General features: G+C 44.3%; 1 protein-coding gene across 6 annotated transcripts in view; it reads right to left on the bottom strand.

The window, feature by feature from the left end:
• The window catches only part of PLEKHG4 (pleckstrin homology and RhoGEF domain containing G4), a 92,432-nt gene that overhangs the window by 36,373 nt on the left and 30,157 nt on the right, over positions 1-25,902 (bottom strand). For all 6 annotated transcript variants that reach the window (XM_068202921.1, XM_068202923.1, XM_068202924.1 and 3 more), the window contains exons 4-10: positions 20,856-21,071; positions 16,950-17,073; positions 15,762-15,855; positions 10,640-10,726; positions 8,733-8,849; positions 6,420-6,518; positions 5,277-5,425 (exon numbers count right to left, since the gene is read on the bottom strand). In XM_068202921.1, the coding sequence (XP_068059022.1) occupies positions 5,277-5,425; positions 6,420-6,518; positions 8,733-8,849; positions 10,640-10,726; positions 15,762-15,855; positions 16,950-17,073; positions 20,856-21,071 (886 nt within the window). The remainder of the gene's footprint in view (positions 1-5,276; positions 5,426-6,419; positions 6,519-8,732; positions 8,850-10,639; positions 10,727-15,761; positions 15,856-16,949; positions 17,074-20,855; positions 21,072-25,902) is intronic.

The following is a 25,902-nucleotide window of genomic DNA, read 5'->3' as shown; positions in this document are numbered from 1 at the left end:
TAATGCCTCCAGGAAGGATTTCCCAGGATAAGTTGCCTGGCTATGACCACCAGCCTATGGCAGCAGCTGTCAGTTTGACAGTGCACATGCTGGACCTTACAAACCAAGAAGTCCAGCCATCTCAGTCTGCCCAAACTGGGACTTATACACCAGACACCTATCTCCCCCCTAACCTTGCTCCCAACTTGTTCCACGTTTTGGATGATCAGCTTAATCTCTCTGACTCTACCCAAGCTTCAGATGGTGCTGGGCAGTCCCCTGGCAGGGGCAGAGAGCTTGTACATTATCCAGGTTTACTTCCACTACAGGGAGCTCATGCACCACTTTGCAGAATGGCACATGCAGGTCTTGTAACGTCCCAGGAGTTGCTACTAGTAAGAGCATTGCTGAAGATCCATAAACAATAGGTCTGCAGCACCACACAGCTACACCCCAGTTCATTATTAACTAGCCATAGCTTCAGTTAGACCCAGAGTCTCAGTAGTGTGTGTGGAAGCCAGAACATGAACTATGGAGGCTTTTAGCTGTAAGATTACCCTCTCTGTCACTGTAATTTAGTCACATCCAGCACCAGGAACCTAGCACCTGCTGCTCAGGAAGTCTGCTCTGTACTGTCCATTCCCTCAGCTCAGCTCAGCTCAGGTCCCCACCCAGAGCTTCCAACTAGATCACCAAGCCACACTAAAAATAGCCAGCTCACAAAACCAGCTCTTGGCTCTAGCCACTCCACCCTCAAAATACAGAGACTAACTATACTGCCTTCTGCAAACAAAGGAGAATTCACTCCTCCATCTATTTATAAGCTGCTTATTCACAGCTTGTAAGCACAGATTCTTTTCAGATGAGGAGCTTGGGGGAAGAGATTAAGCTTATTCTGGTTCCCTGGTGCACAAAGCCAAACACTCAACATGATCATTCCTTCACCATCTGAGGTTTTTCTCCTTTCAGTTCTCACCTCTAGCCTTGGGACTATCTTGCCCATCACCATGCAGAGCATGACACAATCCCACTCCCATGCCAGTGAGAACACGGGTTCATGGCAGAGCCAGACAGGTGCATTCTGGTTAAACTAGTATAAACCATCTATATAGTCATATAAAATGGTTATACCTTCTTTACACTTACTGTGACTCAGAACACATCTGCAGGACGAAAGGCATTCACTGGGTACTTGTCTAGGCACACGTTTCCAGCTCTTGGCTATGCTGGAAGAGTAGCAATAATGAGAACAACAGTGAAAAACACCTGCCTAAAGACCAGCTTAAAAGGATCCTGGCCTTGCTGCCCAGTCCCACATCACAGCCTCACTTCAGCAAGAGCTCCCACTGCTGCTGCCTGGCTTCTGGCACCTTCTCTGACATTGCCATCATAACTGTAAGTTTTTGACATCCATTACAGAAGCAGCAATACATTAGTCCACTTTTCACAGCTGGCTCAGTGAGTTGCCTGCAAGGTACAGGTTAGTTGATCACTACACTAAATAGCCAGAAGCCAAAGCTACACCTGCTAACCAACTCTATATATCTTATTGAAATTACTCTGGTTATTAAAAAAATCCTGTTTGGAAGTGCAAAAAGAAGTATTAACAGCATTGAAGTGATGGAGGTCTCTGTGTCGCTTGGCCACACTTACCAAGAGGAACTTCAGCTAGGCTAACAGCTCTGCATTCCAATCCCCAGAAAGACTGGGACAGCAAAACCTCAAAGGGTTCAGCTAACAGACCTGGAGAAGCACTGAGCCTTCAGTGCAGTGCATGGTGTGAAGGCAAACGTGCTGGCTTTAAATCCATCAACAGTGAGCAAGTAGCAATGCGACCTCCAGCAGTCCCCTGGCACCTCTGGGTGGCCACCCCTACCATTACAACACTTAAAGAGGTGCCACAAAGATACACTGGCTCATGAGTGCCACACCCACACCAACTCCAGGCTAAATTCAGCCTGGTCTTGCTGGAGGTGGGAGATCTCAAAGGGATCAGCTGAGCACACCACAGCCCCAAACCAACTCCCTGCAATGAGCTGCCTGCAGGACGTGTATTCTGGTAACCAAGCTCCTCCTTCCTAAGCTGGGAAAAGGCAGAGTTCCAGACAGCCTGCTTGGAGAAGACTGTCTTTCCTTTTGTGGATAAACAGCTGAATGGGCAAGGCTATCTTTTTCAGTGGTACTTGGTGGGGAAAGGAGTATGAAGACTCCTGGTCAGCTCACAATGGCAGCAGTTACTGGTCAAAGCCACTGCTGTGGTGCTACAGCATCTCAGGATGAGACCATCCAGGGAAGACTCCCAAAAGCTCTTAAATCATCTGTTAGAGAAACAAATGGATGGAGCACAACACATCCCTCCTGCATGCCCACATCTCTGACGGAATGAGTTCAACTTTTTTCAGGAAAGAACCTGTGGCACTGGCTTAGCAAAGCCTCACAAATCCCAGGTGAGCAACAATGAGATTCCACTGCTCTGTGCCACAAAACACTCTAAAGGGCATCTCTGCTCTCCAGGAGGGCAGAGCGAGCAGAGAAGGTTCCACAACCAATCCCACAAGAAGAGTTTCATTACTAAAGAAAGACTAAAACACTTCTTGTTTGCCGTGTGCTCTTGAAAGGTATTTGGCAGATAACATCTGACTGCACTGAGTACATTCCTGCTTCCTTGCCTGTTTTAACTTATTATCTCCAACCTGTGGTCAGGCATTTTCAGAATGGTTCATCCATCTCTATTCTTACCAGCTCCTGCTGTTCTTTTTCCACATGAAACCACAAAATAGCAAGAAAGACATCTGTGACAGCTAGAAAAATACATCGCCTGAAAAAAACCTAAGTCAATGCCTTGCTTTGTTAATCCCAAGGTGAAGATGCAGATGGGCTTGTCATCTCTATTCTTAAAAAAAAATTTCTAAATCACAATTTTAACTTTAGTTCTCCACTTGTAATTGGCATATTTTAATTAAGTGGAGCCAAAAGTCCAGAAAACTGCTCTTTAAACTGTCTTCTCTATTTATATGTAATTATGTACAGACAGTCACCTGTTCACAACAGGCCCTAATTTATGACTAAGAAGTCTTGGCAGTCATGACTCTATTTTATCTGACTTTTGTACCACAAGAGACAATAAAAAACAACAACAATGGGACACGTGACAAACAAAAGAACCAAAGGTGACTTAGAAGAGTAAAGCCATTTGACTTCTTTTGTAAATAATTTATTTCAAGTATTGGGAGAATGGGTGTGGAATTAGGCTGCTAAGCATTGATCAAGATTTTACAATTCAAGCCTTGCTGAGTGCACACACAAAGGCAGTTCTGCTCCATTTTCCCACATCACCAGTTGGAAATCAAATATTAGACCTACATACATCAATAGCCACTCCATGCTAGCTTAGTTGGCCAATTGCAATATTTTGTCTCCACCCTGCTTTGACCATATCTATTAAAGAAGCCTTTGAAAATCAATCTTTACAGTATTAGCATAGCTTAGAACCTTTAATATCTGCACATCAGATAGGAAAGGAGTAAGTACAAAGCCATGGATGACCCAAACCAACAGTGCCTTAAGCAGAGTTCTCTAGCAAAGTGATAGAGCTCTTTTCCCCATTTGAAGGGATCCTGAAACAAAGAAGAGTGGACTTCTTTAGTCCTCTGCCCCAAGCTGGATGAAAATTAAAATACAGCATGGATATTAGTTTCTGCAACTACTCCACAGCCTAGAAAAGAGTAAGTTTCTTCTGCTATATTCAGTTATGCTCCTTAATCTGGAGAGAGCCACATACATTTGAGCCATGGCATACAGTCTCCTTTCACACTGGCAGACAATGAATATAACCTGAATTAAGCAGAGAACATGCTACACAGCTTCAGCATGCACTCAAACACTGTACAGTCAAAGAATTCTGTGTGTATCCCCCACCCCTGCCCTTGCTAAAGCAGTCAAAGCAGTAAATTATCCTTAGGGGCTCCATCAGATCAGGTTTCAAAGTTGATCGTTTCCCTGCGCAAAAACATAAGCTTAGCTTAAAACCAAAACAAAACATAAAACTCATGCACATTCTCCCCATTCTCCTAGGACTCTAAAGTTGCTGTGTTGATTAAAATAAAATAAATAATAATAAAAAACCTAAACCAAACAAAGCACAAAAACCCACATTATTGTGCTTCTCGTGTCATGTGAGAATGAAAAGATTATACTGTAGTAATTCAATCCAAAACTGCATCAAGATTACTTCACCAGTTCAGCAAGAGAACTGTGTCTGCATAGTCTGCCAGAGCTCCTGAGAGGAGCCACAGCAAGCAGGGAAAAGAAACAGTTACACAGCCCTCTCTCTGCACCAAAATGTCCATCCTCTTCTTCCAGTGACAGGTAGCAACTTGCACTGTCATCCACTTGCTGAATTTTAAAAGAGGAATGTTATTTTCACAGTGTTTGGTTGAGATACTCCATAACTACTTTGTTATCTTCTCTTGATTCCCTCCCTTCAAACCTCCCAGCTCGTGATGGCAACATGGAGTTGAACCAGAGCAAGGCTGTGGATGCATGGAGCTATTCCACACCACCCTGCCACCCCACCCCGTGCCCTCACCTGCACCCACATGCCAGCACTTATCACACTGGGCTGGAAGCTCCTGGCTGCAAAGGCTGCCTTTCTACCTTGCTGTTTGCACAGCACATAGCACAGAGGCCTTCTCATGCTGATAGGCTTCAGGTGTTTTAACAGCACAAACACAAGTTGTGCAATGCCCTGGAGATGTCAAACAGCTGGGCTCTCTCAGTCCCCGCTTCTCACACCAACCCCGCAAACGGGCAGTGAGAATTTGTTTGTGCAAACAACCAATGTGCGAGGAGATCAGAGCCTGCCTCAGCCAGCAAGCATTCCTCCCAGCTAAGGTCCTTGGAAATCCCCTTGCACAAGGAGTGCCTTAGGAAATCACACAGCAATAGTGGCCTGCACCTAAACATTCATCACTGCTATCATCAATTAAGGCTTGTGTTTTACAGGTACCCAAAATATCCAGTTCTCTCTCCACTACAGAAGATAAGTCTGATTTGGCTTGAAAAACAAAGTTGAACCATCTAAGTGAATCCATCTGGACTAGGTTTTGGACTGGGGAAGAAGCAATCAAGGTAAGAGTAAAATTCATTACATTTTTCACCTTTACTGTTTTCAACATACTTCCTTGCTACACAAAGCTGCTCTCCAGCCTGCACAAATGATGGGGCACCTCAGGGAGACTCCCAGCACCTGCTTTTTGCTCATCCCCATCTCCTCTTCTCCCACTCTGGGGGCTCACCTGTAGTCTTGGGTAAGGGTGACACAAGACTCTTCCTTCCCCAGTCTGGCGAGGAGCGCTCCACCCTCCTGCTGCACCTTGACCAAACTTGCATCTTCAAGAACATTCTTCATCAACTGCCTTGAATTCCTCAGCAACACAGCTGCATCCTGGAGGGATCACAAGAGTGAGGTGAGCAGTTATTGCAACCTACAGGCAATGAGGGAACAGGCCAAAACCAGAACCTAAACCAAAACACACCAAAACCACATCTCACCTGGGCCCACTCTAAGAAAAGGGGAGGTTGGTTCCCATAGCTGTTTCTCTCCACCCTGATAAGTCTAAAGTGATAAACAATGCTCCTTATGCTCCTGATACCTTCCCCACCAGGCTAAAACTGTGACCCAATTCCCATCATCGTTTTTCCATTCATTTGCTGGGCATAGAAGAAATAAGCTTTCCAGCCTTGCTTCCCACTCATACTTGGCTCCTACTGTTCTGGGAGCCTGGATCTGCATGGCTCCAAGCCTTGGGACAAGATGCACATGAAGGGTTTGTGGATATACAGATGAGTGCAGGAAGGCCACTACCATATCCTCCATCATTTACTACTGGCACCCTCAGTGCAGAGCTGGCAGCTATTCCCTACCATGTCAGGGATACAGCAGCTTCTCTAGAAGAGAAATAGAAAGTTTGTGACCACATAGGTCTTTGTCCCTTACCCCTCTTGCCCGTTTCCAAACTTGTTTACCGGAGGCATCAAAGCTGAAACCACATCACAGAACCAAGCTGTCACCTAATTTTATTCCAGGCCATTCAAGCCGACCTGATGTGGCACAGCCCAAGGCAGCTGCTGTGTACCTGGCATGCCAGAGTTTGTACCAGATACACAGCTCTGGAGCTGCTGAGAATGCACCCCAATGTTGGAGCAAGCACCCATCAGCAACAAGCCCAGCTGGAAACATTTCCTGAGTGACTCTGAGGAATCAGACAAACAGCTTCCAAACCCACTGAAGCCACTATCACTTCGTTTGGATTACCTTCTACTAGTACTGGGAAACCCTGCTACTACAGCTTGCAAATTCAAAGCTACAGCTTTTCTGCAGCCTTGTGCTCTCTTCTGTCTCAGGTCCACCCCTGATCCGAGGTGAGTGACATGCTTACCTCAGCCTTTCCTGGTAATTTTGTGGATTCCACTTTATTAATAGCTCCCTGAAGGAAGGCACAAACACCCTGGCATTGTTGTAGCAAATATTCCAGCTTCTACAAGAAAAGACCAAGGCAGAGATTATTGTCTCATGGCTGACAAGAAAGGTCTTCTGAGCTTGGAGAAGCCTTGGAGTACAAAAATCAAGAGAGGATCAAACACATTAATCCAAGGGTTCAATTATATCATTCAGTGAAACTGTATCAGCAAACAGAGGCCCATAAGAAGCTTCAGATGCATCACACTAGACCAAGGCCTCTGTGCAGGCCTTAGAAATCTGCATACTCATGGCTTGGATGGGTCATGCTTTACAGAAAAAAAAAAAACAGTCCACTTATGTCTCACATTCTTCTATAAGCATTTCTTGTAACTTTCCATGAAGATGAATCACACTGCATGAATTTCAGAGAAACAAAACATAAAACAAGTACTTGGAATTTTTCTACTTTAAATAATTTCTCTCCATATTAAAAGTAGTGTAAATTAAAGATTAGGAAACTGGAAAGCTTCTAAAATTAAGCACCTTAACCTAAGGACAAATTTGAAATCCGTTCTGTTCTTCAGGGTGGGGGGGAAGCAGGGAGAAAAACAAACAAAAAAAGTCCAAATGTTTCATAAGGGTTCATGAGGCACTATTTTTTAGAAAAGTTAATGATATAAAGCCTGAAGACTGCCAGATGCCACCCTCTAGCCACTAAAATCAAGAGAAGGGAGAAACAGTTATTCCAAAATAACTGTGTTCAAAACAAAACAAAAACACAGCTGTTTGAATCTTTACTGAATTGAACTCCTCCTCCCCTGGAGTGCTGGAACACCGCCAGCAGTGACAGATTAGCAGGCAGGATGCAGGTGAGATCACTGAGACAGGAAATAAATGCTGTTTGCCACAGAGCTGCAGAGCTAAAGGAGCTGAGCACATAGGTCATTATCACACACAATATAAACAGGCATTCCACACAGAATGATTCCCATACTAAACCCCTTTGGTAAAGTTTTACATGCTAAGACAAGGAGTAGCCTGATATTATGGTCCTTCCTTCAAGAACTACCCTTCTTCACACACAGAGCTCCTCAGCTCTCAAGGTATTCTCAACACTGTCCATTAAACTAATCCATAACTTCTTGCAAAGTTTCTCTGCTTCATCACTGCCAAATTAACTTCAACTTCTCCATGTCAATCCTGGGCACCAAGATTAGGCCTCTGTACTTCTACTGCATCAGTACAGGTTCATACAAGTACTTTTAGATGTAAGCTGGAAAAAATAAGTTAACATTTGGCACATGCCAAGCCTATCTTCTGAAGCCTGCCACCAGCACCACAGTGGTGTTATCAGTGACATCTTAATCTGCTTCAAGTGTTGCCCTGTGCCACACACACTCTGGGTAGCAAAGTCAGAGCCAAAAGACAACTGGATCATCTGGAAGCTAAGGTGACAATTCTGTCAACCACCAGGGTCAGCAAACTCAATATGAAGACAGCCAGCTTGTGTGCAGATTTACAGAGATTTAATCTTGTCTCGCCTTGGTGTGCCAAATAACTCAATAGAGCTTTTAAAGATTCAACAAGCACATGGTTGACAGCACTCAGGCTCCCTCCACAGCACAAATGCACACAGAGCTGGGTATTGGTACCATGGATGCCACCTCTGCAGGCTTCTGGCAGTCTGCACATACCCTGCTGCTTGCAAGTAAAAGATATTCCTAGAAGAATTCTGAACTGATTATCCAGAACTTCCAAGTCTCACTCATGCAAGGACTGCAGATATTACCAAGGAGGTAACAGCTTGATCTGGGGAACTTGCTCCAAACCCAAAAAGATTTAACTCGTTATTACACTCAAGTTCTTAATCTTTAGTCCAATGGCAACATGATACTAACACCTTCTGCTGAGATTAGTTTCAGATGTCTGTCCTTTGTCCTCCTGTCTAACTCAAGAGCCACTTGTGTATCACAAGACAGGATTTCATTTCAGATTTGACCATATTTTGAAGGCAAGAAAGAATAGGAAGAATTAATACAGTTCAAGCAGATGAGTAAAAAACTAAAACTTTAGTTCCTGCAGTCATGCCAAGAGAACACAGTGTGTACCCATCTTATGAAGACAGTATTAGCATTTTTTGATACCAGAGATTCATTTGCATTCACAGCTTTACAGGAAAATTGTCTTTTAATGCTTGTAGGTTCAGCTGTTGACAGGTTCCTCTTGTTCCCATCTGTTACCATGCCATTGCTTCTCTCAGACACCAAAGCACACTAGACATTCTACTCACCCTGCGGAAGCTTAGCCAGTTCTGGTGGCAGTACGGGAAGGTCCCATCCAGTTCTAGAGGCAGCTGTGAGCTGTCTATGTGCTTATGGAGGGATTTCATGGAGGTGAGAAGTTCAAACTGCACAGGAACAGAAAGGAAAAGAAAAAAAGCTCACTTGTACTAGGGTGTGAGTACTGGAGGAAGAGGGGAAGGTTAACAAAGGGCAGAATCTATTATTTCTTTATCTACCTTGCACAGAAGCACAGCATGCAGTGTGTAGCTGCAATATCACTACAATATGAATGGAAAAAAACCCAACAATTCAATCTCAGAGCAGCCTGTTGAACAGATCAGTGGGCAAACCCTGAAGGAATGCAGGCCACAACACGCTGTTTTACCAGGCAGAACATCTGTGATGGAAGTCTGACAGCAGCCAGCCTTCTCCAGAGCCAGCACCTCCTGGTGTAAGCAGAGCAACTCCCTTGTATGTTCCCACAGTTGTGCTGTGATTTGCATCTGTTTGGAGAATCTGGGAGGTTAAATCCAGCCCCCAGCTTCTCCATCTCACTTCCTGTAAAAGTCTAACAGAGCAGACTCTGCCCTGCCCTCAACTCTCCACTCATCACAGCAGCTATTTGCTCCATGAGTTTCTTGGAGCTTGGCACAGGTAACTTGCCTTCTCCAAGTCTGCAGGACCTCAGAGCATTTCTACACTCACCAGAGCAACAAGTGCTCCTGCAGGTACATGGAAGCCAGCCCAGACACAAACTCAGGTGCAGACATTTAACTCCCCCACACATACAGTGTGAAGTTTCTACCTCCTTACAAAATTGTGATGATGTTTCCAATTCCTCCTGCATGCCCATGTGTTTATTAGCCTTTCCTCTGTTCCCTTCTACTCTCTTTGTGTTTGTTCAATGTCTTTAATGTCTTCTGTAGCTCTCCCTGCATGCACATGCCTGCAGCCCCCATTCTGACTCCAAATTCTTCCACATGGAGGCAATAAGGAAATGGACTAATAGCATTTGTTATTCTTTAGCCTTTTGGGACACCACATCACATGCACAGCAAACCTGACGCCTGTCACATCTTCATCCACAGGAGCCAAAAGGGAGCTCCTGGCCTACTCTGAAGCCTACAGAGTTTCAGCAGGCACAGAATTTCAGTCCATTCCTGTAGCTTGCAACAGCCTTGGAGAACACAAAGAGGACTAAGATGAAGTCTGATCCTCTGTTCACTCACCATAGAGTGGCTGGGAGCCTACATTTCTTATATAGCAATAAAATACCAAGACAGTTTTACTTCTAGTTGGGGAGTTCACTGATGTTGTGGTAACTTTCCCTCTTCTTGGTCTTTCAAGAGATTTCAGCTACAAAGGGAACCTCACAAAAATGCCCATCTCATCCTCCCCTTCTTGCAGAAGTCTCTCAGCCACTGGCAGCAGCAGGTATGAGGAGAGGAATCAGAGGAAATGCAAAATCCAGGAAAGCAACAGGCACCTTCAAAGCTGGAGTTCAGGATTTAGCATAATGTGATCTCTTCCTGACCACGCATTTCCCCCCTTGTTAATGGGAGAACATGAAAAGCATCTCTAGCTAATTGTGCAGGGCTCCTCCATACAGTTATCCTTGTTCCAAACAAACCCCCTGTGTTCTGAGTCCCCAGGAGACTGATGTAATTGTGGTGCAAATGTCACTGATGGACGTGGCAATAAACAGAGCACGACAGGGATCTGTTCAGCTCACAGAAACACTACAATTCAATAAATACCACACCCGTAGAGACTACAGCCACAAAACACAGAGGACACCTACAGAAATTTCATGTGAGAATAAACATACATCAATGACAGGGAATTTGCTGTCTGGAGAGTTAAATAAAAGATATCAAGAGTGGCCCAGCAAACCCCAGAAGAATGGTTCCATTACCTGTCCTGCTGGTGGTTTCTCCATCCGAAAAGTCAGATCTCTTTCAACCAGAAGCAGTACTCCATGAATACAGTGAGGATCCATCTCCTACAATAGAACAGAGCACAAATCCATTACTGATCTGCCTTGGATACTAAGGAGAATGTACCACACCAAGTTCATACACAAGTTTGCAATTTATCCTTCAAAGGCATCTACAAAGCCTGGAAGGCCGTCACCAGAAATTAAGGAAGGCCAGAGGCCAGTCTACAGCATACCAAGGTGATGTATTTAAGGTAGTTTGCTTCAGATCAACTAGTCCTGCAATATTTAAGGAAGCAATGGAAAAGGTCAGGTGTTGCCTGTACTAAAGAAGCTCTGCCTTCTGCACAGAAAGTGAATCAGGGAAAAAAAAAATCAAACCCCGAACTAAAAAAAAAAAAAAAAAAAACAACAACAAAACACCCAAAAAAAAAAAAACCACACCAAAAATAACCTAAAAAAAAAACCCAAAAAAACCCCAAAACCAAAAGCCATGTTCCATGTCCAAAGTTTTTCCTGATAACTTTCCTGGTAACTTCACCTAACTGAGAGGAAGTGGCTCTTCCCCCTCCACCCCCAACCCAGTGCCAAAAACATCATCTTGTCTCTACTTACTGCCAATTTACAGTCAAGTACTTGCATCCTGTTTCTACTGTTAAACTGACAGAAATTCCAAATACAAGGGATGTTTGGCAGCTGTAGTTCAAACTCAGTGATCCAGGAACAGCTCTCCAACTATAGAAGCATTCTACAGGGAAGTGAGAAACAGGCAGAGAGAGCAACAGTAGGAAGAGGGAAACATGGTAGAAAGATCCAGACCATGGAGACAGGGCTCCCTACATATGTGATACCTGGACCAGGAAAGCAAGGAGAAGAGCCATTTAAGCTGTTGTGCCACATGATTGAACAAGAGCCATCCCATTTTGATGTCTCCTACATGGACTTTGCCTCTGCAAAGATCTCAGGAATTGTCAAGCAACAAATCCTTTCTGGTGTTGCTTGAGCTGGAAGGAGCTCCAGCTGCTCATTTAAACAGTGAGTAGGGTTAAATATCTGCCAGGAGCAGCAGAGCCAGAGTACAGAGAGAAGTGGACCAACAGAAACTGAATGACCTAACTTGACACTGGTCAAGCAATTAAGAAACAAGGCCAACACAAGGAGCCCAAATTCTGCAAGTCAAAGTAGCAGCGGAGATCCCAGAGCACTGGAAAAAGACCTTTCTCTCATCCAGTCCTAAACCATGATCCTTTTAAACAGACAGCAAAAAATCCCAACTGAAACACCTTCCAAAACCATGAGAGGTTTCTAAATTGTCAATTTCTCCAAAGTGAATTATTCACACTTTCACTGTTATTCGAGCACTGGTTAAAAGGCCAAAAAGGATTTATTGCATAATTAGGGTGCATTAGGTGAATACTGAAGAGAGGATGGGGAGATATTACAGCTGTATCACCAGCTCTGTATTTATCTGCTAGAAAGTACAGAAGGATGATGACTGGACACAGCTTCAAGACTGATGATGGTACTAAACAAATTTTTTTTACACAATCCCTCTTCTACGCCAACAGTCACAAGATGTGCAATATGAGTGAGGGATAAAGGTGGTGATGGTGTAACAAGAGGCTACCACAATAGCCAAAACACTCATTTGTTTGTTACTCCTGCAAATAGAAACTGAAAAACCATTCACAAATAAAGCTGTCAAGGGAAAAGTTCAAGTTTTCCAACTCAAGAAGAAATCATATTTCCAAAGAAATCAATTACTTTTCACCACATTTTTTAATTTAAACAGCTGAAGAGAAGTCAAGTCTCATCTAGCACTGCTGGAGCAATCCAAAGACTGAAACAGCTTACCAGGAGCATCTCAGGAGACAAGCAGAGCTGGGAATAGCAGGATGCCACTTGAGGAAGCTTTCCTACAGCTTTAGGCACAATCTCTTACCACCTTTGCTAACAAAACCAACTTCATGGAAGCAAAGAAACAAGAGTTCCATACATAAAAGTGAACTCTTCACCTCCCAAAACAGGTATAGTCTGGACAGCATAGACTAGAGGGACATCAATAGGAGTTCAGAAAGCACCAGGGTAAATACAGAGCCTTTTATTATTATTCCTCTTAAAGAGAATTAGATTTTTTTTTCCAATGTTTCTCAGACTGAAGTTTCAGTTTTCTGGCTTCCTGCCCCAAATGGAAACCCATGGCCAGACTTAACAACGCTGGCACAGTCTGAAGCACAGGCTGCCAGGAATGTTTGTGCAGAAGGAAGTCCCCAGACACCTCAGTCAGTCTCAAAGTGATCACTCTAATGGAGTAGCAGGGGTTCCCTGCCTTTAACATGAGACCAAGTTCCTCTGTACTTCTGCACTAAGTGAGAATGCAAATACATCTCTTAAACAGAAATACATCTCTTTGCACAGAACTTCTCTGCTTTCAAATGCTAAACTGACTCTTCCCAACCCAACACACAAACACAGCCGATTACAGGATTAAGCCTTCACACTGATATGGGAAATTCAAAAGAATCTCACTCTATTAATACTCAGGCAGAGGAAAATCCCACAGATACTCGCTCACTGAAGGCAGGGCACACATTCCACTGTCCATGCCCTGCCTGCTCACTGAGCAAGGGATTTCTGAGTAGCAAAGCTCCTCTTAAGAGCTGCCCTCCATAGCACAGAGCTTACTGGTGACAACCTGTAACCAAACATTACAGCATTTATCCCTGCAAAAATCCTTGCTCTAAGCATCATTACGCAGTTTCCCACAGGAACAAGCCTGATCTATTCCTGCAACATGCACGCACTGTGCACTTCCCTTCACCTCCGCACAGAGCTGCCAGAGTTCCTCCTGCTTCTTCCTGAGATAGCTCTGCAGCAGCTTTTTATTCTGCCCCACTCCCTCTGCTCCAGCTACTGTCTGGGACAGAAAGATTTCCCAGCCACCCAATATTCTAAAAAGAAGGAGGAAAAAAAATTCTTGCAGAATACAACTGGCCCTACCCTGAAGGCAGAGAGGACAAGCTCCCACCAGTTTACCAGGTGGTTCTGGACAGAGCAACTGACAGACTCCCAGTGCTGTAGGGAAAACTAACCTACAAGCACCCGAAGTTGTCTACTAGCACTTAATTTCAATCACGCATTCATTCTAGAAAGATGGAGAAATGGAAGAAAGATTTCCTCAGGCTGACATATCTTGACCCAAGGAACCTTTGCTTCCCAGGAGTCTCTCTAGGCTTAACAGACCACAGCACGAAGGGATTCTGCATTAGGACATCTGATCTGTGCTTCCCCACTGTGAAGCAGTGCTTCCCACTGCTGGGTTAAGAGGAAAACCACCCCTCACAATCGAATAAGCAGGGCTGGACATCAACATTTAACAGATTCCAGCACATTATCACAGTAGGCTTCACAGAAACTATGGAAGTAAAATCCTGTATAAGAGGAGTGGTGGACAGCAGAGAAATGAGCTCTACAGACAGTCTGCCAGAGACAAGAGATGTGCAAGGGATTTCAGAAAGGACCCCAGGGAGGTGATCTGCACTGTAACCTTAGAGATGTAACAGTCAGTCTGTACCTCAGTGCAGTCACTAGCCAAGCTAATCCTGCTGCATTCTGGAACACTTAGATTGCCTCACTGTAGTTACAGTCAGTTTTCTGTATTACTCTATCCTTGCTCCAGAGCAGAGGAGAACTCTGCCATGGGATCACAGAGTAAATGCTGAGGATCTTAGTGGGGCCAGGGACTACTCCTGTGCCATAACTAGGTGATGAGCTACCTGAACAGGTCTCCTTTACAGAAGAGTCAGTGTTAAGATCAAAAAACCATAAGCAGAGTAGCAGCCTCTGTAAATAGTCAGAGTAATCAGTCACTGTTACCTGGAGTCCACCAATCTCTCTTGCAGCACATTAAACTGTTAAGGAACTGTAGCACCACCCTGATAAGAGGTGCTCAGAGCCAAACAGCCAGCACAGCACAGCAAAAAGCTTCCCCCCTCCCTCGTTTCAGAGGGGAAACTTAAGGTTAAAATGGCATTATTACCATGCTTGTATAAGAATTGAGACAGCCAGAACATGTTACTGATTTCCAAATCAGGCAACTAAGACTGCCATGCAACTTACATGGACATGGAGTGAAATGCTCAAAAGCTTTAGCAAGCCCACTGCCATGTGGGCACAGCATAAAGAGAATGTATTTGCTTGTTACCTCTGCAGAACTGAGCAGGGCACAGATTACTCCTTCACCACAGAGAATGAGCATGCTGATAGAGCTCACCGCTCCACCCAGCCCAGGAAGCAGGAGGACAGACCTCTGAGTCAGACTCAACTCTCAGATGTGGCACTGAAGCACATAAACCACAGACATCAGCTTCATTAAAACATTGCCCTGTTCCAGTTTGCAGAGTTTGAGTCCTAAGAGACCTAAGCTCTGATTTAAAAGGAACACCTGCTTAAACAAGATTAGTCATCGCTACAAGCCATCATCTCCCTTTCTTTCTAAGAGCAGCAGACAGTTTCTATTTGGGAGGGAGGGTCAACACAACCCACTGGCTCCCCAAGTGACTGATATGAAAGCCTTTGACCTGAAGCAATACAGAGTTACAGCACATCCGATTCTAATCATTCACTGACAGCCACATCAACAGCTGCACGTGCTTTTCCACCTGGCATAGCAAGCAGTGTCCTTCCCTTGCCATGACAGCAGGCAGAGGCCTCTCTCCCTCCCTTCTCTGTGACAGGCAAAAATCCCTGTACATTTCACACAGCCTCTCAGTGCAGGGGACAACACTTACAAGCAAGATAATTCATGACAACATTGAGACTTTGGTATGAGCTGTTCCCAGCACTGAGATGAAAGCAAATTTGGAGGGGTGGGGAGGGGTGTTCTCCCCTAACTCAGACTTGCTTAAGCTTTTTGCTTTGTCTGCAGTCTGGCAAGTCCAGGTCATCCTTCTAAAGCAGGGATGGGTGCGTATTTCCACCTCCCAAAGCCAAATGAAAGCCAGGTGGCAGATGGAGACATAAGCAGCAGATGGACATGTAACATCCAACCATGACAGCAAGCCAGCCAGCCAGTGCTCCTCTGCCCAAGCTCGAGTCTCACCTGCACCGTGCTGAACGCCTTGAAGAGAGCAGGAACGGGCGAACAGCGACGAGCATCCACAAGAACAGTCAGACCCAAAGCCTGACATTCTGGTCTGCAAGGACAAAGATAAAAAGGACACCTTTATCACCAATGAAAATTAACAAGACTATAGAAACAGAACCTGTAGTCACGGCAGGGTGAAAAAAACAGTACATTATGGCTTCATGGTAACAGGAACTAATTGGCCACCTTCTCCTAAACAAAATATATACACAGAATCCACCAAATAATTGCTCAGTTTTTACCTTTGACATATGATTCTATGACTTCCACCCAATTTCCCATTTCTCCTATTACTAGAATATGTGTCACTGATGGCAAAGTTGCTGATGCCCACTGGATAATCCGCACAGGAAAACCAATTCTTCCTAATTGTCTTTAGAGAAAAGCTTGGTTTCAGCCTCACTGTTTCAGGAGAGCAGCCAGTCTGGAGCAGACCCAATGCCTACCTCATCCAGAATCAGATTTGAAGGGAGAAGCATAAGAAACAAAGCATGAGTTTCTCATGGATTAAGCCTGCTCCCCTTATTAATGGTTTAAAGGCCTCAAAAAAATCACTGTCAGAGTTGCTTAACCTCTTCTTATTTAACCATCTAGAAGTGAAACATAGTGATGAGCTGGGGAAGAAAAGTCTGTCATAGTGAAAGGAAGAGAAGCTCCAGCAAACTCCAGCCTGCAGACTCCAAACACAATTTTCAGCCAGACATCAAGGCAGCCTCTCAACCCTTGCAGATCCTCCCTCCCTCTCAGCTTGGAGGCCTGGCCCTAAAATATCATGTCACAACACTATCACAGAGCTGCTGCATGATTGCCCCATGATAGTTCCCAAATCCCATTTTCTGAACTAATGAAGGATAACAAGAATGGCTTGGATTCATGGCAACACATGAAAACATTCAGTACATACCCAATTATATCACACCGTGTGCACATGGCATACACAGAATAGGCAAAGTGCTTGCTGAACACAAGCTTGTTCACCCTAGCAGGAGATTCCCACCTGTGTAATTTCAGGACTGTCTGGACCGAGTTCCTAGGCCAATAAAGTCGACCTCCTTCCATTCCTGCCTCAATTCCCACTTCCTGGGAAGGCAAAGCAGACAGGGCAGCAGCTGTCTGCCCTGCCAGTCCAAGAGCATCACAAACCTTGGGATGCTGTGCAAGTACAGAAGAAGGCGCACAAGCTCAGTGGTATTGCAGTGGGGATTTAACCAGGCTGTATTCCTCGTCGTTATTATGGCCACCGCACGTCCTGATTTGTCTCTCGTACCTGAAAAAAGAGAGGAGGGGTGGAAATCACACAAGTAATTCAACAGAGCCTGGCTCCAGGTCTGTGTTCTCCCACTATTCTCCCACTAAGACCCCACCACGTTCCTAGCAATCCTCCACAGAACTCAATATAGTGTATGTTGCAGATGGTAGGAGGCTATAAACACACTTCCAAAGTACCCAAATGCTGCCCCAGAGTGAAGCAGATGAGCTCAGCTTGTCTTTCTCTCGCGGTAGCGTTAAATTTGTACTGCTGTCTTCCACCCAAACAGACTTTCTTCATAAACATGGCTGAAGTTGCCTAATGACAATCTTAAGAAAAGCAGAAATCTCATCAATTCAAGATACAGAATCTCACTTTTACATTGCTGTCAGATGAGAGAATGCAGACAGGTTTGCAGAACATGCACTCTGTAACGAGACTGGGCACAAGTTGCAGGCTGAGCCCAGAATATAACCAGTCACTCCTGCAAGCAAATCCCTGGAGCAGGAGCCCAGAGCTCCTCTTCAGAGGCTGCAGAGAGGACAGTCCAGGAGCACACTCCTGCCTGCTGACAGCTCTGACAAAGGGCAGAGGCAGCACTAGGCTTTCATTAGGTGCAGAGCTTGCTCAGTGCCCAGAAAACAGATACAGCACAGTATGGGCAACCCAGCTGAGTTGTGATACACTCAAGAAGGAGAAATCCCTCTGCTTCAGTTAGCCAGGAAGGACAATGCTTCACTGCCACCCATTTTCCAAAAGTCCCAAGTCACAGCTTATCACAGGAGGAGAAGGACCTAACAGTGCCAGCTTTGCGATTATGTCCAGCCTCCTCTCCAGATGCAAAAGCAGAGTAAAGAGCAGGTGGACACAGCACTGTGGAAAGCCAGAACTGCTTCTGAGACTCAAAAGCAGGCAGTACCTGCAGTGAGCCTGCTCAAGCAACTGGGAAAGTAAGTGATTTGGGGAACAGGAGGAACAACACCTCTTTTGTGTGAGAAGTAACTCACAAGAACAGGAGCCATTTCCTGTCATACAAACAGTATAAGAAGGATTGGGGGTGGGGGGGGTGCAGGCAGAAATTCTAAGCACAAGACAAAACCAGAGACTTAGAGAAACCTGTTTCATTCTCTCCTTAACTCTGTCACTACCACAGGAGATACTGTCCTGGACCACCTCTCTCCCCCATCCCAGGGACAAGCATGAGAGTTGTCAGGTAAAACAGACACAGATGGACAGCCACAAGCATGGAAAGCTGCCCCGGTGTGATCTCAATCTGTCACTAGGACATGACTTGAGCAAGGGCCACAGACACAGATGGACACCATTTTGAAGCAGGGCTTTCTACCTCCCAGGGACCAAAACTGTGACACAGGCTTTCTCCTGCTAACAAAAATCTTTCATGATGATGATGTGTGATTCAGGAGGACTTTTATTACTCCTGAAATACTGTAGCCTGGATGCTGCATAATCAAAGAGATGGAAAGAAATTAGAAAAAGCTCATTAACATTATTTTTTTCATAAGGTAAAGGGACCATCACAAAATAAAACAAAAAATCAAAGCACTCGATTACTGGAAAAATGGCTCAATAAAAGCTTTTTAATTTTGAAGCAACATCTGTCCATCAAGCAGGTTGGGCATCACCAGAATTTGATTAAACCTTGAACTTCCACCTAGTAGTCTGGGAATTGCCTGACCAGGTCAAAAAAGCAACCAGAGCGACCAGGGTCTTCAACAGTGGCATAATCCAAAACTGAAACTATCCTGGAAGTTTCAGCTAACTACATCAGCTATTAATTTATTACTTAGCTCTTATTCACCATTTATTACAAAAGTTATTCTTTCTAATGTAATTACTGTATCATTATCACTGACTAATATAAACCATTTAACTGAGTGGTGAGTACATTCCCTCAGGTGTGAGGGTTGCCCACTGAAACCCCAAAGAGGCAGAGAGGTCATTCAAATCTGATAGTGCTTTTACAGGAAACTTAATTCCCTCCTTAGAGAAAAGCTTGCTTAGAAGCAGTATCAAACCCAATCCCTGTTTCTTGTGGGTATTTGAAGGGCATTTGATATCCCTTCATCACATATTCAAATGCTTTTGTCTCATTCAACAGTGATACATTATGATAGGAATCTGTGACAAAGGGAGCGTTAGGTAACATGGTCAGGCTTCTGCAACACCATGGACCGAGAGCTTCTCTGAAAAACCCTCTCTAATCCTGTAACTTTTCGGGCTGTTACATACAGCATAAATGTCCAAACTGATCAGCAGACCAAAAGATTAAAAATCCTCCTTTGGAATTTGTTGTAACAATTCATCTCCTAATGTAAAGTTACATGTATGAATGTACCATTACTCTGCCCTGCCCTTAGTTTTCCATTTCACCTTCTTCCAGAAACTGGAAAAGTTTTAACTCCCTTCTTCCTTCCTGGCACAAAGATGATTTCACCTCTTTCTCAAACATCCTATGAGATAAACAACCTTCCAGTCTCTTGTTTTAAGACACCCAGTTTAGTTACAAGAAAAGGCTGTAACCCTTCTCTGCACCACCTCTAATATTTACCATTTCCTTTTACAATACAGCCCGAACAATTTCAGAGACATCACCAACAAGTATATAGCAGTAAAAAAATCAGTCTCTTAATCTGTCTAGTTGTCTCCTCCCCTTTACACAACCGAGGTCAAAATGGGTCTTGCAGACCCAGCACCACCTGGGAGATGCCTGTGCTGCCTTTCTGTTCTCCTTCCCTACTCCTCCACACTGCACAGTCTGCCTCACCTCTTCTCTGAGGTTAGGCTCTCTGCCCAATTTTCAACTCGTACATGGTCCCTGAGCTGATCAAACGCAGCTCCTCCTGCCCCACACTGAACAAGCCTCTCACTGGCTCTGAAAGGACAAGCCCACAGGGGCTCCTTACAGAGCTGCCAAATGCTGCTTCTCACTAGAGAGGTAGATCTTACTTCCTCTGCTTTACTCCATGTTTGGTTAAACACAAAGATGTCTTGTGTGGGCCCTGTACACCAAGCAATCCTGGCTGCTCTGTCCAACAGCCTCAGCTTTGTTCACTCCTCTGCCAGTATTTGTCCCATGCAGACATTTTATCTGCAGCTATTTGATATTCATTTCTCTATCAGATGCAAACACTGAATAACATTTGACCTACAACCTGATTCTGGCAGAATAATCCTGGGAAGTTCTCCCTTGATAGCTGGTTTTGTCATCTGCTATTTAGCTACACTATTGTTCACCCTACATGGTGCTCATCCACTTCACTGGGATATTCCTTTCAAGACCATGTGTCATGAAATCAAATGTTTTCTAAAAATCTATTATATCCACGTGGTTACATTTAACCAACTAAACTTCTAATTATCAAGAATAAAACTGGTTTTCAAGAATCCTGTCAAAGAGCATCTTCGACATTCCTATCCTTTAATTACCTAGCAAGTGAATCAAGTTCCTATTCTTCTGACTAGGTCTGATGTCAGGCCCACCAGCCCATCATTAGCTGTGCCCTCACTCTGCTCTTTTTGAACTCCTGGTATGAGCCCACAGATTTGGCATTTCTGACTCTCATTTTTGAGACTCCTGAGAGCAAATTAACATAATGGGAGGGAAGTTCTACTTCCTGTCCTGCCCATTCAGAAACTTCAGAGGATTCAAGAAGTGGAACTTCTGAAGAGGTTTGGGGTGAAAGAAATTGAATTGGCACCAGTCTCCAGTGCTGCAGAAGGAGGCTCATTGCCCTCCTACAAACCACATTTCCAAGACACATTCTGGCTCAGCTACTCACCAGGCAGGTAGGCAACTCCACTCCTGAGCACTTCTGGGTTCACATCCTTGACTATGGTAGGTGCAAACTGACCACCCCAGGCAGTTCCAGAAGTTGGAGATGTCGGGGGAGTAACAGGAGGTGAAGTTTCCTCCAGGGCACTGCTTTTACTCACTGGTTTCAACACACCTGCGCCAGTTGCCTCTTTTCTCATCTCTGCCTCTTCTGGCATCATCCCTGTAAGACAAGCAACAAACAGAAGCTCGAGCAGAGTTCCACCCAAAAGATCCCAGCTAAGTACCAGTCTGGGGAGGGATATGCTCCCAGCTCCAGCACTCTGCAGCTCTTCCAGCCTTTTAGCCAGTAGCATGCATGTTCTAAAACTGGTTATAAAATTAATACTACTGTAATTCTAAAAAAAGAAACCAATTTATTGTGAAGTTTGCAAAGTATAAAAGCCCAATTCAGATGGGGATTACTGTAGTCAAAGTCCTTTTTAAAGGTAACATCAAGCAGTACATGTCTGCTCACAGCCTGGAAGTCTGGCACACTGCAAGTCCCTGGCTGAGCTCCAGCAGCCTGAGCATGCTGAAGTGATAAACCAGCTTCTGACAGGGAGGGCTACTCCATCAGGACAGAATTACTCCCCCAACACCACTTTCAGATTAGTTCCTGAAAATATGAAGTCAACTGGAGGCTGACAAATCAGTTGGAAATTAGCCAAAGAGACCTTGTTCTCCTTGTCCAGCCTTTTTTAATTAAGATTTAATGTGAAAGTCAGAAACACATTTAAAAACACTGAAGAACAGGATGATTACACCAATCAACTCCTGCTCAATAACTGCAGAAAATGCTTCCTTTGTTTGACACCTCAGCTCTAAAGTACAAGTTATCAGAATAAGTTAATTCTAAAATTAAATATCTTGGCTACTCCATGGAAACTAAGTGTAGTTCTATAATTTTCAATTTTTCAATTTTTCAATATAAATTTATCTAGAAAGAAGAAAAGAACCCACTGTGCAAGAAGTATTATTCCCCATTTCCCAACATCACAAGAATTAGAAGCCAATAGTACATCTTCAATAATAGATCTTTAGCATCCTACGTACACAACTAGGCTATTACTGTGTTTGCAGAAAGCCATACTAAATAAAAGACTATACTTCACTACAAAACCTAATACTTCAGTATCTACCAACAAAAATATCAACCTTTCTTCAGGAAAATAAGAGCGGAATATTTATTTGCTTGCTCTGAAGCCAGACATTTTAATTGCTATTTAAAATTTACTTCAACCATCCTACCTTCCTGCTGCATCAACAATGCTGACACTTGACTCAGTTTATTTACTAACAGATTCCAATACTTCATTAAAGAGCAGGACCAGGAACAAAGCAGTCCTTGAAGTGGCTTTCAATACAAGTTTTAGCAGTGAAGGAGATTTACAGGTTCAGGCTTAGCCTGAACTGCTTTCAAAATTGCTAAAATGGGTGAGAGAACTGCCCTGAGCAGCATGGCTCACTGCAACAAATCATGCAGCAGTGGGGGAAACTAGGAGGAGCTCCCAGGCTCTGCACCATCAAGGGCATGATAGAATAGCTGCTCATTCCTCTTTGGTAACACCTCTGGCTGAGGAGCATCCCTGGGATCCATCTGCATTTGGCCACATAAGCTGCTGTGATGGCTTCAGGGCTCTGCCCAGCTCTGGGCTGTACCAGAGCCCCACTCTGTTCTTAGGGCTACCTCAGCCTCCACTTCCCAGTGGTGCAAGAGGTCATCCACTTCAGACAACACTGCGACATCTTCCTGAGCAGCGTTCAGAGGGGCATTGATATTTTGAACATCACAGAGTCATGGAAGTTGTGCCCAAACGTTTCACATTAAGAGCTTGTAGACTTTCTAGGAGAGCACAGAATCACCTTATCAATGAGCTGTAAGGTCTGGCAATAAGAAGAACTACAGTTTGTAGTAAAGGGGTCTGCATTAAATGACAAAAGCCTGCAAAGAACACCAAAATGTGAGATTTAAAGAGGACAAGAAACAGAACATAGCTGTATTCCACAGAGGTTACACACCAGGGCAAGAGAAATACATAAATGTATGTGACAGTCCTGCCTTGGATATCTCTTAGGAATGAGGCAGCAGCTCCCAAAAGATAGGAAAGAAACATTTTGCTCAGCCTACTACACGCAGTCACGGTACTGGGGCTTTTCAGCCCTGGGGAAACTTCACTAAAGCTGTGCAGCCTCCAGAATATGCACATCTTGCCCAAACAAAACTCTTCCCCGAGCTTCTGAAGGCCAGCTCAGATCTGCAGATGCCAGCTCTCCCAAACAGGCCCAAGCACACTGTTTGTTATTTGCAATCTGGGGCGGAGGCACTCACTAAAGCGGAAATTGTAGTATGCGGAGGATTACATCTAAAAGCAAATTGAGAACAGGGACATCTGAATTTGCCATGTTTGCAGGTTCCACCTTTCCCCGAGGTTAAGGAAGTGGTAGAGGAGGATTTGCTTGTGTGCAGTTCAAAGAGACATTAGCATTTTCCCTGCAAACTGCCCCAGCACCAGTATCACCTATGCTAACATCAGGTAGTAACCGGGACCAGGAACTGAACGCCCTAACAGGTGCTGCTGAATATGCCCCAGTGTGGTTTCTCAGCCTATTTCTTGAATATCAAGATATTTTCCACCCACAAAATAGAGGAATTCTTCCCAGAGCTGCAAAGTTTCAAAATCCACTTTCATTTAGATGTTAGTCATTAGGAAAAAACAGCAGTCACATTATCTGTGAATGGAACCAGTGTAAATTTTAAACCACCAACTCAAAACAGTTCACATTTGACTTCAGACTTTTTTCTATTTATATCTAAGTCTTTCTAAGTTAGACTCTATTTGTGCACTAAATAAGCTCACTGAGAATGGAAGTAAAGGGAGAGAGTTAAGGGACAAGGAAAAACCAGCAGACGCGGCAATCTCAGATGCCCCACTTCTGAACGTGTATTTTGACATAATCTACAATATCTGCTGTAACAAGCAAGCTCCTCCACCTCACACAGAGCAAATTGTGCCTCTGCCCACTGCTGCTAAGGTGTGAATTTCAGATTTGAATTGACCCAGTAAAGCTTAGGCTTTGTTGTTATTTATAGTTTAGGCAAGATACCCACAGTTTCCAATCATAGCAGCAAAATGACCTCAACAAGACACAGAGAATTTAACCCTACAGAAGTGCCTTGCTGGAAAAGTAAAGTCCATTTGTAGGACACTTGCTTTGCTTTGTAATTTTATCTCAGAATTATCTTGTAAGTACATCTCTGAGGTTTTAATGGGCCTAGATAAGGAGATGGCTTGTTTGGATGTCAAAGCAATCAAATGTAATTGAATTGATGAAGCCTTTTATAGTGCCAGCTATAGTGTCTAAGAAATACTGTCAGTATTAAGAGATACTTGAGCTGCTCTTTACCATAAAAAGTTTATTTGGATAGTTTGGGTGGTTTTCCTGGCAATTTCGGTTGTTTCTTTTGCTTTACAAACACTGAGATAATAAGGTTTGCATTTTTCTTAAACTGCAATGCCCAAGTTTAACATCAGCAGACTTGAGCCACAAATGTCACTTATTTCAGCCAAATCCTCAGAATCATTTGTATTGTCTTTCATTAAAAACAAACTCCATGTGTACCCCAGAGGGGTCCATCACTGCTGAAATCTCCAGCAGTGGCCAAGACGTATTCTTTGGACCAGTGAGAACATCACACTTAACTCATAACGAGCTAGACCTGGTTAATTTTAAAAGAGAAGAGACGGGAACACTGAACAAGCAGCCAAAGCACTCATGAGCAAAGTGTCCACCCAGCACTAAACACAGACTAGGTGTTCCAAGGTCTGGTCCTGAGCACATATGAAGTCAGGCCAGGTTCAGGTTGGGAATGGATAGGGGAATGGGTACCCACAGCATGGTTACTTCCTGGCATATATCCACCAAGAGCCACAGGTAGGCAGAAGGCAGTATTTTTTTTTCTGCTCATGGTGATAGATGTTCAGAGAGACGTGCACTGCAGAAATAGAAACTTTTGAGCTTATCCCTCCAGTTCACAGAAGAGAAATGCTTGTCACTTCAAAAGTATCAGAAATGCCTGGTAACCCTGGGCTTGCCTAACTATAGAATTAAATTAGTTTGATGCAAATGTTAATGAAATTTTATTTAAATCAATGGACACTAATTTAGCCCCATTAGAAGGTCACTAAGACATCAGGTAAAATGTTACTTTTAGGCACTTTTGAGAAGCACTTGTGTGCACTTTTGAGAAGCAGCTGTGTTACTCTGGACACTTTGGAGAAACAGCTGTGTGTGCAGTCAGTAGGAATCATGCTGCAGCTCTTGGCCACATAATTTGAGACCAGGGCAAGCATTACAGTGGCAGCATGTCCCAAGACAACCAGCTCTGGATTTGTTGCCCCAGAGGGTCAAACATGCTCTAGCAACATGGGTCCATATGCCAACCCTTTCAAGAGTCCTCACTCCAACATTTCAAGCTGGGTAATTTTCCTAGCCAGGGGTCTCAGGGAATGAGAGCTGCTGAACTGGAATGGCACGTTTCACCCGCCCCCGCCACACACCCGCTCCTCTGTGTGATCTGCATATCGAGCTGCAGCTTTCCAGACTCAGCAGAGCTGGGCAAAGCCCACACCGGGCCCGTGTGGTTACACACTGCCGGCCTACAGTCTGGTGCAAAAGGCAGACACCTGGATTGCCCTCTCAACTCCTTCTGAAGTAGCACAACTCCAGCTCAGGAATCCAAGCATGGAGAAATCTGGGTAATACCTGCTTGAACATTCCATCTGAGTTGAAGTTAGATGCTTAATTTCTGTGCTCTCCCACTCAAGTTAAACAGCTCCTACTTGAAACATAATCAAGCTGAAGAAAGCATGCCGGAGGGGAAGGCAGGGAAGAGGGGGGAATCCCTCTGCTCTGCAGTTTGCTGCCTAAATCAGTTATCAGCACATACATTTGTTGATCTTCAGGTCACGTTACACACCTAGTATTTTACTGTGGCATCCACTGCTGCTTCC

This window comes from Anomalospiza imberbis, chromosome 12 (assembly GCF_031753505.1).
Source record: "Anomalospiza imberbis isolate Cuckoo-Finch-1a 21T00152 chromosome 12, ASM3175350v1, whole genome shotgun sequence".
Classification (NCBI taxonomy): Eukaryota; Metazoa; Chordata; class Aves; order Passeriformes; family Viduidae; genus Anomalospiza; species Anomalospiza imberbis.
The sequence above is the reverse complement of the archived record's forward strand: the minus strand, read 5'-3'. Positions and strand labels throughout refer to the sequence as shown.